The 16,418-nt window shown below is 36.7% G+C and overlaps 1 protein-coding gene across 11 annotated transcripts in view; it reads right to left on the bottom strand.

Moving 5' to 3' along the window:
• The window catches only part of PAM (peptidylglycine alpha-amidating monooxygenase), a 214,337-nt gene that overhangs the window by 26,233 nt on the left and 171,686 nt on the right, over positions 1-16,418 (bottom strand). For all 11 annotated transcript variants that reach the window (XM_032476440.1, XM_032476441.1, XM_032476430.1 and 8 more), the window contains 2 exons: positions 11,842-11,971; positions 1,072-1,188 (listed from right to left, as the gene is read on the bottom strand). In XM_032476440.1, coding sequence (XP_032332331.1) covers positions 1,072-1,188; positions 11,842-11,971 — 247 coding nt within the window. The remainder of the gene's footprint in view (positions 1-1,071; positions 1,189-11,841; positions 11,972-16,418) is intronic.

Below are 16,418 nucleotides of genomic sequence, written 5' to 3'. Positions count from 1 at the left end.
GGTGTTGGCACCAGATTTTTCTTCCTGAGCCAAGAGTGTAAGACTCTGATCTTGACTAATTAATGGAACTAGAGTCTATTTGGCTACTGAAAGGTGAGGGTTATGGTTTTGACAGAGACACCCCACTATTGGCCAAGGTGATTTAGCTGCAGTTGCTCCTCCATCCTCCTTGATCCCTTCTGGAATGAGAATGCTCTGATTAATGGATAGAGCACTGAAGAGGCAGGTTCAAACACAGTGAGTGGTGGCACTAGTATTAGGATCTGACCCCTGACTCACCATCTTAGAATCCTATAAGAAGTGAATTATGATTATCTTCGTCAGCAGCTGCACTCAAAGTGGATGGCTCCCTGCTTTTCAATGAGCCTGGCCTTCTCTGTGGCTAAGCAGATGGAGTTGGGTATAGTCCTGGAAGCTGCCAGGTTACAATGGTTGAGGACACTTTGTAAGCAGGTGCCCCTTTCTTTCAATGACCATAAATATCAGCCAACTTTTTTTGGCTGCCGAATGCCATCTAGAAATGACCAAATAATGAAGAGATTTTCAAAGCCAAATTACCTATACCTGCTATGGAAAGTTGAAAATGACATTTGCTTAGTCTTCACTTTGATATGGGGAGAGAGAAGCCTTTTTTCTTAAGGGTGATTAGTTGATGAATTTGGTTATGTAACTTCTCTGCTCAAGAAATTTTTTTTTTAATCTTCAGATCTAGCTGACCAGCAACTCACTTCATTAGCTCTATGTATATAAATGACTCTCTAAAGCTTGACTATGTATTACAATGACCTGGAGAACTTTTTTAAAGTACTGTTTTGATACCTGGGCTCCATCCCAGACTAAATCTGAATTTAAGGTTTTTGAACCTTCCAAGTGATTCTAGTATTCAGTCAGGGTTTAGAACCACCTAATCAGAAAATGAAAGACTAGACGGCCAAATTTGTCTCCTGCTTTCTTAAGTGCTTTCTCACCACTGCTGGGCAACATGCTCTTTCAAAGACCAGATCCAATGACACACTTTATACCAATATATGTAGCACAAGCATTAACAACAACATAAGTGACTGAACTTACAGATTTTTTCCACTGGACTGGAGTACTGCAGCGTTATTTGGATCTATGACCAGAATAGTGTCTTCTTCAATTGGTCCGAGTCCTCTTTGCTGGTAAACAAACTTGCTGTCAAAAGAGCTAAAAAGAAAAATGCATTAGAATGGAAAATAAACCAATCAAAAACATCAGTGAACTTAAGAAATGCAGATGATTCACTTGAGATTCGAAATACAGAATCAAGAGAAGGACTTGGTGGTCCCTGACTTCACTCTTTGCCCTTCACATTTCAGCATCTTGGATCACACAGATACCATTAGCCTGCAGAACTAGTGAGCGTCAGGGGAGGAGAACATGGGAACCGCCAAGAGACCCACCAAACCTGAGCCTGCACTTCCACAAGATCCCCAGGTGAGTCATATTCACATGAGAGTTTAAGAAACACTACTGAGAACCCTTAAAGGAATTTTTTTTTAAAAGCTCCTCAAAATGTTTTAATTTAATAGTTGTTTTCTTTCAAACTACAAAAGAAAGCATAACGTATTTGAACTTTCTGTGTAATGATAAGGAAAATGTAAATGATAGCAGGAAGGACAGTGATCAAATATGTTTGCCATTTCTCTTGGCATAGGTACAACACACAAATACATGTTGTGTGGATACAGGACAGAATGCTCAAATATTTCAAAAACATAAAACAATTGATTCTTGAAACAAAAATGTGCTTAGAGACATAAAACTTCTTCCATGTAACAGCTTTTCTATAAGTACAAAATGGACAACTATGTAATAATATCAATGCTAAAATGAATATGACAATTCCTGCTTTTTAACTCTGTACCTTCAAGGTTATTATAAAATATTACAAACATATATGTTTACATATATTTCTTTCATTTATATTTCTATCTGAATTGTTAGTGATACCTTTCTTTAAACTGAATGTTACCACAGGCATTGTATTTATTTAAATTCCTGTTTTGGAAATTATTTGGGATAAATGGCAAAGATAAACTCTTCTATTCCAAGTTTATGTAACATAGAGGTAAATACACCAAACACCAAGAGATCAACTTATATTAAAAAAAAAAAAAAGAATTGATCAACACATAGTTAAGCTGTGTGTGTGGGGTGGGGGAGTGCATAAAAATGTTTTATATGTATGTGTGTGTGTGTGTGTGTGTGTGTGTGTGTGTGTGTGTGTGTGTGTGTGTGTGTAGCCAGATGAAGTCAATGGATGACCAGTGAATATTTCTGTAAAACACAATTTCCTTTATAGAATCAGATAAGGCTGTGAAAAAAACTATTAACATTTTGTAGTTCAACTGTATAAGCACAAGAAGAATCTGACTAACATTAAATATTTATGGAGAAACATTTGCAATTTGGAAGGCAACAGACTGCTCAAACCTGTCATACCCCCATTGTTTAGTTGGTTGTTATTTCTACGGAACTTTTGTAGAGTCCCAGTAGGAGAACAAAAATCTCAAAATTACATTCTCTTGCCATTAAAAATATACATCACACAATTACTTTGAGCTTCTTGACTGTTATAGTCTTTTGGGCATATTTTTCCTGAAAGATAATAATAAGTCCCTGAAGTAGTTCTTATTAATGATGCATTCAATTGAATAAAAAATATTGATTCAGCTTTGTCAACCTAAAACTTAGGTAACACTGCTTACATATGCTATTATGTGTAGTTAAAACCACAAAGCAGTACCTAAGGAAAAAAATGCATAAGTTTACAGAATAGAAGTAACATCACTAACAAAGCAGAATTTATGACAGTCACTGGATAATTATTCAATTGAAATATAAAATTTTATTAGATAGAACCAATGTCAGAATATACAAGGTATTATTAAACCAGGGGACAACAGTAAAGGACAAATAGAAGTAACTCTTTCTCAGTACAATGAAACACCAAAAAGCTTATCTTAAATCTGAAACTGTATTTTTGAGATGAATTCTGTACTGAAAATATAACAAGCCAGTCTCCTAGAAAACAAAGGTTTTGGATTCAACCAACAGTGATCTATGTCTTTTTCCAACTTGTCAATGACATTGGATAACATAAGTTCAACATGTCTAAGACTCATTGTATGTTACAGTTTCATATTCATATGTAATAGGATGAAGTCTCTGCATTTATCTCTTTTTGAGGCTTAAGTCTTATTTCCTCATTATTCAGAAGCATTTCATAATATGTAATGGCGTAATAGCAATCTAAGTAATATGAGAATTATGCTTTCTCTGACTGTAAGGAGTCAAGATTTGTTTTCCCCTTTTTTAAGGTGGAATTTTGAGATAATTGTAGATTCACATGCAGCTGAAAGAAATAATACAGAGAGAGTCTGTGTACAATTAACCAGTTTCCTCACTGGTAGCATTTGCACAACTATAGTACAATATCATAACCAGGTTTTCATATTGATAAAATCCACTGATCATATTTAGATTTCCCTTTCCATTTTGTATTTCCTAAAATTTTCATTTATTCTTGCAGTTTATTTGCTTGGGCATGGAATATACTAGTACATTACTTCTCCACCCCACCCCCACCTAGGAGTTAGTAATATGGAAAGTTACCAAGTCCTTGTACTTCTTACCAAGTGCTCTCTACCTGATGTACAGATAGTGTGCTGACCCACTACTGACAGCTAGTAATAGTGGCAGTTCAATTGCCTATTGAACATCCTGATAAAATTTGGAGCCCATCAACACTCAGCAAATCTAATGCCACGTCTCCTTTTATTTGCAAAATAACAAACCACACAGGAAGCCTGACATATTGACTTGTTCATGATTTCACCAAGAAATAGGGTGCAGTACTCTTTGGTCTGTCTTGTCATTCACTTAAAAAGTCACCATCAGTTGTGAATCACGGGTCCTACTATTTTAGGAAATAACATTCCTACAACCTATTGATGGGGAGAAAGTAAGTTCCTCCCACCTCCTCACCGTCAGAAGCATATGTTGAATTCTTCTAACTTAAATTATTTTTATAGTGCCAGCTTATTCTTTCAGACACTCAGACCTTTAAAAATGTAAACTCTAGCTTAAATTGCTCAGTGGCAGCCATGTAAACTCAACGTCAAGGACCTGCAGTGTTGGGCTTGGCTTCCAAGAAAACAAGGTATGTCAAGGAAGAAATATAAGTAATCCAGACCCACAGTCCTTATGCTAGTCAGACTGAATGAAATGTGGCTGACGTGCAGGTAAGTGAAAAACATCCTTCATCAATGGATGTTTATATAGAAAACAATGTCTGAATATACATTCATGAATACAGAAAACGATGTATCAAGTAGTAGATGTTTTGTTGTCACAAACCCAATTGTGTGTGTGGATCTAGACTCATAATCTGCAAATGTCAGGTTTCTAGTGGTGGTAATAAATAACAAAATTAACTAATTTGAGGATCATATCCCTTTTATTTTATTATCCATTTTTGGTGATGTTATAAAAAATTGTGAAATAGCAAGTGAAAGACTAAAAGAAAAATAAGCAACAAATAAGCTACTGAGTAAATAAATCAGATTTTTATAATAAAAATTGGACACATAGAAAATACCATATCTTTCAACTTATCAGGAAATTTTTCTTAGTATCTTATTACAGTATAACAACTAATAATATGGTTTGTTTTTTGGTTAGTTTTTTTTTTTCCGGTATCACAAATTACCCCTGTGTCATTAGCATATGTTTAGAGGGCATTTTATATGATGCTTTAGAATAACCACCTTTCCTATGGTATGCAGCTTTATGGTAATTATTCATAGTATTACTACACTTCCCCTGTATCCATTCAGGATCTCAGTGATCAGGCAAGTTCTTGAATTTACTGATTAGAGAATCTGTTCATTAAACACCACTTCTCAAAACAAAGAAAAAGAATAACACAAAATGAAACAAAACAAAACCAAACAAAACCCAAAGATGAAACTCTACATATATTAGCATCATTTAAATATACTAATTAACTTCAGTAACATAAAAAACAAAAAATAAAATTTTAGAATTCTTGGGATGATTATGGCTATAAAGAAATTAACCACAACACAATAGGCCCAACTGTTTCATTGAAAATCTTTTGTGTTACGCTTTAACAGATGTCTATATATTTAAATGGGCAGCATCAAGGGACATTCAGTCACTCAATGGATAGGTTGACGAGTCCTAATCCTTTCACTTGGGGTAGCTGGGGCTTCCGTATCTAACAGCTGGCCCCTGGTAGTTACATAGGGCAAGCAATAAAAGGAATTGATGTTTTTTCCTCAAACGGGAAAATCACACACACACACATACATTAAATCTGCCAAATAAAGTAATTTATAAACTCTCCTGTAATTCAAAGAAAAGTAACCTCTGAACAAATGGATGTCAGATTATAGAGCTGGATACACCGTTGCTATAGCAAACTGCTTATTTAGTGTTCTAAAGCAGCCACCCCACATTATATGCTGCAGAGAGGTCTTTATTTCAATCACATTTAACTTTTTACAGGATATAATAATACCCTGCACATTTCACACAGTGCCTGGAGCACTGCTGATTTCTGTTTGCTTCCCTGAAAAAGTATTCAGCAGAAAAGACTGAACTGTGGCCTGTGGGCTGGAATTCATCAGTTCTTTATTTTAGCAGTTTGAATCCTCCATTAATGATTTTGCACATTAGCAGCTAATCAAACAGTTTAGATAAGGCTGAAAAGAAATGCTTTGCTATATTCACACACAAACAGAACTAGAATAGGGAGAAAATAAACTTCGGTGCCATCAATCAAAATCAAGCGAATGCAAAATAAATAATAGAAGCTGAAGAGAGAAGTAAAATATAACATTGTAATTATATAAATTAAGAAGCTGGAGAAAGAACCATAGGTGTTCAAGCGAGAAAATAAATGGAAAGGTACCCTCAAAGTTAGGAAAGCAAAGACATACCGTTCAAAGGCCAAAACTTAAAATGGAATATAATTCTACACTATGTTAAAAACACTTACTTCTTTATATATATATATTTTTTTAATTTAAAGATTTTTATTTTTTGCAAAGAAGAACCCCTATGCAGAGGGAAAAAGGTGAGCAAACAAAGAAACGTGTGACTGTTTACTGCCCTGCTGGACCAAGCTCTGGAGACATCCCACACAGGGACGAGAAGAACAAAGAGCTAGGTATCACGGCACCGGGCTCTGCTCAGTCAGTAAGGCCACAGGGGATGTCATTTGAACAAGGTGCTTTTGGTTACTCAACAGAATGAGGCACCCACTAAAACCCTCATTTTTTGGACTAGGAAACTGAGAATCAGCATTCAAGTGTCTTGATTTAGGTCTCAAAGCTGAGAAACGGAGACCAAGACTCCAGCCTAGGTTTCCTGTCTTCAAAAAAACGTGGTTTTCTCTTCCTAGGATTGACCTACCTGGACCGGAGAATCTCTCCACCAGCTATCAGATTAAATTTGTATTTGTAGGAGAGATGGAAACATGGTCCCATAGCTAAGAAGAATCAGAGAAAGTGGCATAACACTGGAAGAAAATGGCTTGAGTGAAACGGGAAATGGCAGCATGAGCGAGAGGGGTAGGATATGGACACATTCTTTTTGTAGGACTCCTTACACTTTCTCCCAGATGTGACAGTACTAAGGTACCACTCAGTCATTTTGAGTTCTACTTTCCAAGCCCAGGTCATTCTTAAAGTATGAGAGAATCTTCAGATACAGAAGCAGAAACTCAAGCAGATATGCCTTAACTGAGACTCAAGAAAACTAGTGAGGCAAATCTTGAACTGGTTTTTATGAAAGTTAGGAAGCAGACAGATTTCTGAAATAATAGATCTTGGCAAAATTCCATAAAGCACTGATGAAGAGATGGTTTGTGAGCCATCTGGGGGAGGGGCAGGTGGGAGAAGATTCCCAGAAGACCACATCTTTAAGAATTAAACTTGCTAGACCAACCATTCAACTATTCAAATTTTATAAAGAGCATGTATAAAGACATGAAAGCTCATCAAACAGATCATAAGGAGGGGAGGGACAGCTCATTCTCTGCTTAACAAAGAATAGAATAATATCCGTAAATTGAAGAAATGCTAAATCTAATGAAGTAAAATGTAATTGGAGAAAAACCCTGAAAACCACTGCCTAAGTATAAATTTACAGTAAAAACCTGAGCACAATGTTATGAAATATATTTGGAGATCCTGTTAGATTACAAACTCAACACAAGGCAACAAGGTGATTATGACTGCTGACAAAATTGAATACAATCCTTTCATACTAATAGACAATGAGAATACACACCAAGGAAAGCAACTGCATTGATGATTAGATAATACATGAGGTACTATGGCCACTTCTCAACCAAAAAACTTTAAAGGACTGAGAAGCCAGATCACCTTCAGATGACACTATCATGTCATCATGAACACTGGCTGAGGGCCTGGGGGACATTCAGTCTGGAGAAGATAAGACTTTCTTCAAATACGCAAGTAACTGACATGGATAAATGGGAGTAAATTCACCCCGCATTCAGCTGTCATGAAGGTGAAGTTAGAGGACTCAGGTTTGAGTTTAACATCATAAAGAACTTTGAGTCATCTAAATGAGACCCATAATTGGAAAGTATGTCTCACATGTAGGGAATTTCTTGGCACTTAAAGAGTTCAAGCACCAGATGACCGTGGAAGACTCTGTATAGAGATGTCTGCATTTGGGAAGTTGGAGATGAGCTTTCCGGTGGACATTTGCTATTCTGGGTGCCCAACGTCTACTGCCCCATTTTGTGCTAATGAAAACTCAATTTTTCTTTAGTTGACCCAACATACTGAGCCTCACTCTCAGTCCATTTGCTTTTGATAATGTCAACTCCACTCTCACATTCCAAGGATAGAACAAAAAACTGGCTAAGCTGAAGAGTGGATTTCATGCCTCTCCCCACAATGATTTAGTTCAGGGATGGAGGAGACATGACCTAAGTCAGCCTGAAGATTGCAACATTCTCAATTTAAGGACTTCCTGTTGACCTATCAGAGACATGCACTGTCTCTTCTGTTAATTCTGAAGCTGCAAGTGGGGAAGGAAGATCAATTCGGGCTCAAGAATGGAGCCAACCAGTAGAAAATGTGTTAAATGAACCCCGGTGGCGTCATTTGAGCTACCACACCCTTAAAATTTTTATCATACAAACTAATAAACTTTTCTTTTCCTAAGCTAGTTTGTGATGGGTTTTCTCTCCTACTGGTTACAGAATGAATCCCAGGTGATACAGCTCCCCAAATCCCGTCCAACTCCATGTGAAGAAGTGACAAATGACACACAAGGAACAACTTTTAGGACCTAAAAATTAGGAGTAAAACCCATGGTTTTCTTAAGAGGGTATGTGAGGTCAGGCCTGCAGGGTAGAACCTTAACCAAAGCTGAGATAAATGGAAGAAAACGGAGACCCAGGAACAGCTGTTACCGAGGTGCGAGCTACCCAGCTCCTGCCGGGAGGCATTTAAACTTTAAAGAACTCTAGCTGCCCTGCTGCCCTGACACCAGGGCAGACGAGAGGCTCTTTAAAGTTTCATTACACCCTGCTGGTAATCATTTCCTCTTTCAGCTAGAAGCAGCTTCTTAAAGTAGCCGTACTGAACAAAGGGACAAACAAGGAGGACAATGGAAGTCAAACTGAGAAAGGGAATGACAGTCATCTTTCAGGAGGGCAAGCGTTTTATTATTATTATTATTATTATTATTATTATTATTATTATTATTATTATTATTACTGTTATTACTATTACTATTATTATTTTGGTTGCCATGCCAATTTAGCACGATTAAGTAGAAGAGTAAGGGCTGATCAAGGCTACCAGTAAGAATGAAGACTAATAGTACTTCTATAAAGACAGGTGATGTGATGCTTTCAAAAGAGCTTTGAGTACTGAGTATTAATTAGTGATTATTATTAACTCCAAGCACTGTCTGATACTTGAAGAATGATCATTTCCTAAAAATTAGGGGATATAGACTGCTTAGTTTTGATTTAGAGCAAGCAAGTCCTGGCCTTATGGAACTTATCATTTTGTGAACATGAGAAACATCAGGATGGGAAAGCTTCCAAGGAAAATTAATACAGGATTTCTCACCCTTCTATTCAAGCAGTGGCAGCAACAAGAATGCAGTTTCCACCCAATCTTTAATTCCCATTGTCTCTTATCAGCACATCACAAGTTCCTCAGGAAGGTGCTGTCTTTTCCTTTGAGCAATCCTTGGATATTCAATGAGGGAGAAGAAAAGCTACGTGCTTTGTCCATTTTATAAAAGGCGATTTATGCATAGAGGAAGGATGGCCATGCATGACCATTCAAAGAGCAGGGCACACATATCCATATCTATTTTCCTAAAAGACAATTAACAGAGAAATCCACTTCTAATTCTCTTCATGAATAATAAAGCAGACAGTGGGTAAAAGCAGAGACCAGGAGAGAACTTTCTCACAAGCATGGATTGCAGAGACTATTAGAAGCCAACGGGCAATACAAGAGACGCCAAGAGGAAAGAGAGAGAACAAATATTCTTACACCTGAAAGAAAAAGATGAAGAAGAAAGAAGAAACAGAGATTTAATGAGTTCAATCAGCACGCCTGCCCTGAAGAAGTCTTGCATTTTTAACAGCACCTCTTTGTCGGTGACATTTATCAGGGTAAACACACTGGGGCTTTGGCAATGAAACTGGAATCCATTTACACATGAAACTGGTTATCCAGATGAAAGCGAGATGCCAGGAAAAAGCAGGTCTTGAGCGAGGACTGCCATATAAGTCCCAGAAAATGTTCTTGTGTGGCTCTTGTTTCATGGTCTTGTGTCATCTACCCCAAGCTGGCCTTTACTGATCCCTTTTTCTATTAAACTATTCCAGCCTCTGCTGTTTACTTGGAATGAATATCACATTAAAATGGAAAGTTGGACTTTGTCCAATTTAGCTTTAGCCAGCTGAAACAGTATCCATGGGGGAAAATGATGCTGTAATTTTCTCGTCTGATAAAATGTGGCTAGAAATCCATGCAGAAAATGCAGCAATATTCATTAAAATGAAGAATATGCTACAATGAATAGTAATAGTTTGCTTTTGAAAGCACTTGTTAAAATACCATTAGATGTTCAATAATGACTAAGACACTGTAAGAGAGATGTATGAATAGAGATGTTGAGTTCGACTGCTTTAACTCTGAACTGATCTCTTTCTCAGATTCCATTCTCAACTGTGACAACTGGAAAGGACAATTAAACAGTAACAAAGCTATCAATCTATTTTGAAATGCTGACTGAATTCCATCTTCAGTTGCACAAAGAAAACTACACACATGTGTACATGACAGAACAGGTTTAGCATAATTTAATCAGCATCTCTGAGAATGGAGGAAATAAACAATTGGACTGTTTATGGATGGATCCTCAAGTTTCCAAATGAGATCCCACAGCTGCACACTTGAAAGGACAAGATTCATTACACTTAGTTCATAAGATATTTTAAAATTTACCTTCATATGTAAATTTGTGATAAAACAAATGAATAAATGGATATTCATTATTCAGGAGAATTAAGATAACCTGCTAAATTTTGGAGCAAGCTTTTAAAAATACAATCAGGTAAATGTGCTCATAATCTTCTAAAAGGCAGTATGTATCACAGGTGGATAAGTGGGCCAGCTCTGGAGTCAGACAGAAAGGAACTGCCTTTGCCTGGTTTGAGATTTGGGGCAAAACACTTACCTTCTGTGGGGGTGGGGTAGAGCTCAAGTGGAGGAGCGCATGCTCAGCATGCACAAGGTCCTGAGTTCAATCCCCAGCCCCTCCATTGAAAATAAATAGATAAATAAACCTAATTTACCTCCCCCCAAAACAAAAACAAAACAAACACACACAAAAAATCTTCCCTCAGTTTCTTCATCTATAAAATGTAAATGATGATGACAATAACAGAGCCTAACTGTTGTGAGGTAATTTATGTAAACTTTTACAACAGGCACAGGACCATAGTAAGCACTCAGTAAATTTTTTTTTTTTTTTTAGACATTTTTATCAAAAATCCTTAGGAGAAGATAGCGGAAGATAGAATAAAATTTGGAAAGAAAAACTCACAGGGAAATGCAGGGGAATTAGTCCTAGTGTTATTCTTAAGTCTCTGGTGCTTATGAAAAGAGCAAATTTGAGTAATAAAATTAATCTATATGAAGATGTGAAGACCAAGGAATCATTTCTACACATGTGGTGGCCAAACTGCTGCAACCGCAACATACTCCCGGGAAGGCTAAGTTATCACTGGCAGGGAGCAGTCTTACAGGGAGGGAGAATCCAGCAGCCTTTGTACCCAGTACATGAAAATAACAAAGTGCTTTATTGTAGTCTGCTAGCAACTGAGTTGATCATTTATCATGATGCACTTTTTCTGAAGTCTTGAAATGCCTCAGCCATGTACTGTTTTAACTGCCTTTAATATTACTCTCCTTAGGAAGGTGAAGGTAGCTTCAAGGAGGAGAGAACAAAATGGTAAGTAGGCAGAATCCCAGACTGTTATTGCTTTCTTTCCACAAACCAGTCTGTGAAACTATCTTAATTGCTTGCAAATGCACGAGACTGCCTCTCTTCTACTTATCACAGCCGTACATTAAAAGAACAAATATGTTTTGCTCACAAAAATCAAGTTCAAAAAGAGCCTTCATAGTTCTCTCAGCATTATGCTCAGTTTAATTAATGAAAAACAATGTATGCTGTTTTTATTTTCATTTACTGCTTGAAGAAAAAAATGTTACTTACTTTCCATCCCAGACATGGTCACCTCTGTGGAAAATCACCAGGTTATTCTTAGGGTCTAGAGCCACCCCAGAAACCTGGCCTGGCAACAAGTATACTCCAGGCCAATCCAGTGCCTCTTCTACATGGAAATCTAAAAGATAAATGCATATATTTAGTGAAAAAAGAAAGCTACTATGACCACATGAAGATTCACAATGATTATAAGAAATTCATGCAGTAACGTTACTAGACGCAAAGAAAAAAAAATCAAGCCGTGCTCTACATAAAATATACCACATGCACATGCCAAGTAGCACCCTGAGCTGTGAATAAAGTAAATGACTCTGAACTTGTCTGGGGACTGTATGTTCTCTTTCTGTTGATAAGATGCCTGTTAAACCAGCTTATCCTTAAGTCATTAAAGAGCAGATTTGAGACTGCTTTCTTCCTAACAAGATTCTTACTTTAGTATAATTGGAAAATATGCCAACACGGATAGCATCATCTTAATGCAAACCGTTTCAATGTTGTAAATAAATAGCATTCTTGGGCAATAAGCCTGAGTGTGTGTGTGTGTGTGTGTGTGTGTGTGTGTGTGTGTGTGTGTGGCTGTCTTTCTCATCTAACTCCTGTGTAAATTCTGGATGTTCAATATACATTAGACCATATAATAAACCATCATTGATAATCCCTTGTGCAAGAAAGTATGTAAGACACCGATCTCATTTTGCCTAACTTCAGCATTCCTGTAACAATGGGAAGGGAGAGACAGTCTTTCACTGTTTCCTAACATGAGAAAAAGGAAAAAATAAAGAAAGTCTGTGACAATGATTTACAAACTATTCACACTTCTGATCAGTATACATTTATACTTAAGAGAATACTTGGGTTCCATTGTGTTAATCCCTTTTATAAAAATGCTCAGGAATAAAGAGCTACGATGCACGGAGTAGCTTCACTGAGGCTATAAAGTTATGAAGAGACTGAGAAATCTACTGTATCAGTGTCAATATTTCTTTCGCCCTGAAATGCTTCAACAGAGATGCTGAGGAGTAAAACAGCAGCAATTTAAGTCTCCTTTCTCCTTCCCATCCCCTGGAGGATGTGGCAACACGTGGTGAAATCCTCAAAGAGAAGCATTAAAGGCTGGAGGAAGAAAGGGAAGCACAGGGCTTGTATCATCAGCTTCTGAAAACCTGAGAGAATGCTGACATGAGAAAAAACACTTTAAAATAATTCTCTCAATCATACAAAAGGAAATAGTATGTTTTTGCCCCAAATATTTTTACCTTTGCACATTTAATTTTTTTAAGATAAAAAGTAACAACATAGCACAATCAATAGGATGCCTAGATCAGTTCTGCCTACAACTTCTGCTTGAAGCGCCTTCAACAAATATTCCCTAAGTGTATTGTCAATGTGAGGCATTATGCTAGATTCTGGGAACACGGAGAAATAAAACACAGTTTTGGGCCTTGAGGAACTCATAGGATAAAATGAGAAAAAACAGAAAGCAGTACTTATGACATAATGTAGTGCAGGAACACAGGAAAGGACCCGTAATCTTTCCTGAGGCTTGGCTGGGAGAGGGTAGGGTTAAGGTCAGACCTGGAAGGTTTCTCAGAAGAAGAAATATTTGTGTTCTCACTTAAAGTTTCTTTGAGTATAGAAACAGGCAGAGAATCTCTCAATTAGAAAGATCAGAAGTGAGGGGGGTTCTGTTTGTAGAATGTGTTTCAACATCTTTAAGTAATGTGTGTATCTTTAAGGATATCTGTGTATGTCAGGTGGGGGTATGGGAATGAGAGGCAGGATTAAAAGACCCGGAGACCTAGTTCAGATTGGAAAATATACTGTAGAGCACGGGAAGGAGTATGGGTTTAACAATGAATGAATGTAGTTCTGAGCTGTGGTGTCTTGATCTCTCCTATGATTAATTTTGAGGCATGCGGCAAATACTTTATTAGTAGCAGTAAAGCTCAGAGCTTGGGAATAATTTACTTTTGAAATATATTAGAGCACCTGGGAATGTCTTTCTCATGTGTGTTTTGCTACGTCTTCTTGAGTTGCAGAGAAAGGGGCAGAGTTACAGCTGGCATGCCTAAATATGCAGACGGTTCTGGGCACTGCAGTGGACATGAATGAGGCTGCTTGAATGAACAGCATTCATCATCTATCGTGCTTGTCATAAGAGGAGAAAAGGGCGCAAACTGCTGCTACAGGTGACTGGGAGCCACTGGAAGTTTTAAAGCACGGGGTGACATGATTCAAATCATGTTTTTGAAAGTGAACTAGGAAACAGGATATAAGTTTAATAATTAGATATGTATAGACAGATTCCCCAAAGAAAATGTTTTAAATTATTTTAAAGTTGCTTGAATCTCAGGTTGTACTTCATTCATCTCATCTCAGTTACAGCTTGTCTGTTTGGTGGCTGTTCTAAACTCGTTCACCAGCTCCTGAAGATTCTGGATGGGTGCCCAGGGAACCGTGAACCTCATACAATATAGATATCTGATACCTTTTATCAGCTTCCTACAGCCCAGAACCACTACAACTAGATGGAATTTCTTAAGGGAATTTCTTATTCACTGTTTTGTCACCCGGGCTTGCACAGGGCCTGGCCTGCTGTAACGGCTGAATAAATGCACTAAACTCAACTCTGTGCTCCAGTCTCTACTTGCTTATGTTGTCAACTATTATTTAGACAAACTTTTCATTCACTTGTACTACCTCTTTTTACCCCTAGTATTAAGCTGAAGACAGTGTGAAGAGACTCAATCAACATGCTAACTGGCTATTTATTTTCCTTAAAGACAATAAACAAATGTCATGTTTCCTGGAACTTTTCTATTCAGTGGTCCACAAACAGGTACTGGAACTTAGGATCTCATGAAGGTGCAGACACCCTAATTCTGATATAAAATATGCAATGTCCAAAATAAACACATCTGGAGTCAAATGTGGATTTCATACAATATTAGAAATATTGTATAAAGCACCTTAATCTGGTTGTGAATAATCTCTATTATCAATTGATCTTAGATTGGTAAGCACTTGAAAATCTGCAAAAAGCACTGACTGATAGGTTGTTAACAACCTATTTTGCCACATATAAGAATCTTTTTTTGTTGGAAATTTTCAAGAAGGAAAAGTAGGATAAATATCTAGAACATATTTATTAAAACATACTTTTGGTGAATTTTCAAAACAGTAAAGATGATATGTAAGGAAATATATGAGAGGTAACACTGTGAGCAATCTGGCTTTTTTAGTACCGAGACAATGCAAAGAACTATTTTGTGCATAGCAGGAACGTTCAGAGAAATTATATTAAATTTCATCAAAAATATCATTGCATATTTATTAAGATTACCTACCCAAGACTTCAAAACTTTCAGGATCTAAGTCTCTGTGTTAACTACAAATTCTAAAATAATTAAAGGAAAACTGAGTTTACTTTCTCTTCTGTGAACACTAGCTCAGTTAACTGATGTTTTGGCTTCCAGTGTAATCAACTTTTTATAAGGTAGTTAAAAGCTATTCTCTTTAAAATTAAATGAACAAGAATCAAAGCAGTCATTGAGGACTACAGATATGGAATGAAGACTAATGTTTTCCCAGTCCCTGCCCATCTCTACAAGAGAACCATAGAATGCTGGAACAGGACAGGCTCGTCTCAGGTCATTTTCTTCACTCACAAGAAAGGAACTATAGGCTTCGGCCAGATTTCAATCATTAGTATCAAGGATGACTATTTTCTGTTCCCCAATTAAGGAATATTTCTAATTCTTATTAAAAACTGTATTATAAAATATATCTGGGTTCTAACTTAAACTTCACATTTTCAATCAAGGAAGTTTAAAAATTTGAGTTCAGATCCGTTTTAACCTTTATTTAAGAAGTGATCCAGTATACAACTAATGTTTTAGGCTTACCATTTTAATTTGACAATTAAATACAAATTTCTGACATATGACCTTAGGCAAGCCATTCCCAACTCCAAGTGTCAGCTGCTCTAAATTCAGATGTCAAATGATAGGATGATTTCAGAAGAATTCTTGCATTCATTATAAATAAAGGTAAATGTCCAGCCTCATATTCCACTATGTATTTAGAAAAAATTTACTACTTTCAGAAAAAAATTAAACATTGCTGTGAAAATTGTATCAATAAATCACTAAGGATTAATAAATTACACCTTTTCAGGAAAGATTAATGTTAGTGATCAATGCTCCTTTCATGTAAAATTATTAATAAGCATTTAAAAGGGCATTCATTTATCTGTGTACATAAAGACTAACAGAATTAGACAAAATTGAGAAAAAAACATAATTTCAAACCTAGAACTATGACTTGACTTCACTGTGGCGAGGCTCTTCACATTTACTCTTAAGGAAAAGACCCAATAAAGTCACTAGAAGATTTCAACAACAAGAACAAAATAGAATGGTTGTTTTTTCTATGCAGATTCTCATTTCGTGAGGAAAAGACGCCTTATTTTGGTCAGGGATTGTTATTCACTAGACGTGCCAACAATAACTGTAATTGAAACTATAGGAGAAATATTTATACCCAAGTGAGAAAGAAAACAAGAG

This window comes from Camelus ferus, chromosome 3, assembly GCF_009834535.1.
Source record: "Camelus ferus isolate YT-003-E chromosome 3, BCGSAC_Cfer_1.0, whole genome shotgun sequence".
In the NCBI taxonomy this organism is placed as follows: Eukaryota; Metazoa; Chordata; class Mammalia; order Artiodactyla; family Camelidae; genus Camelus; species Camelus ferus.
Note: the sequence above shows the minus strand (reverse complement) of the source record. Positions and strands in the feature narration are given on the sequence as shown.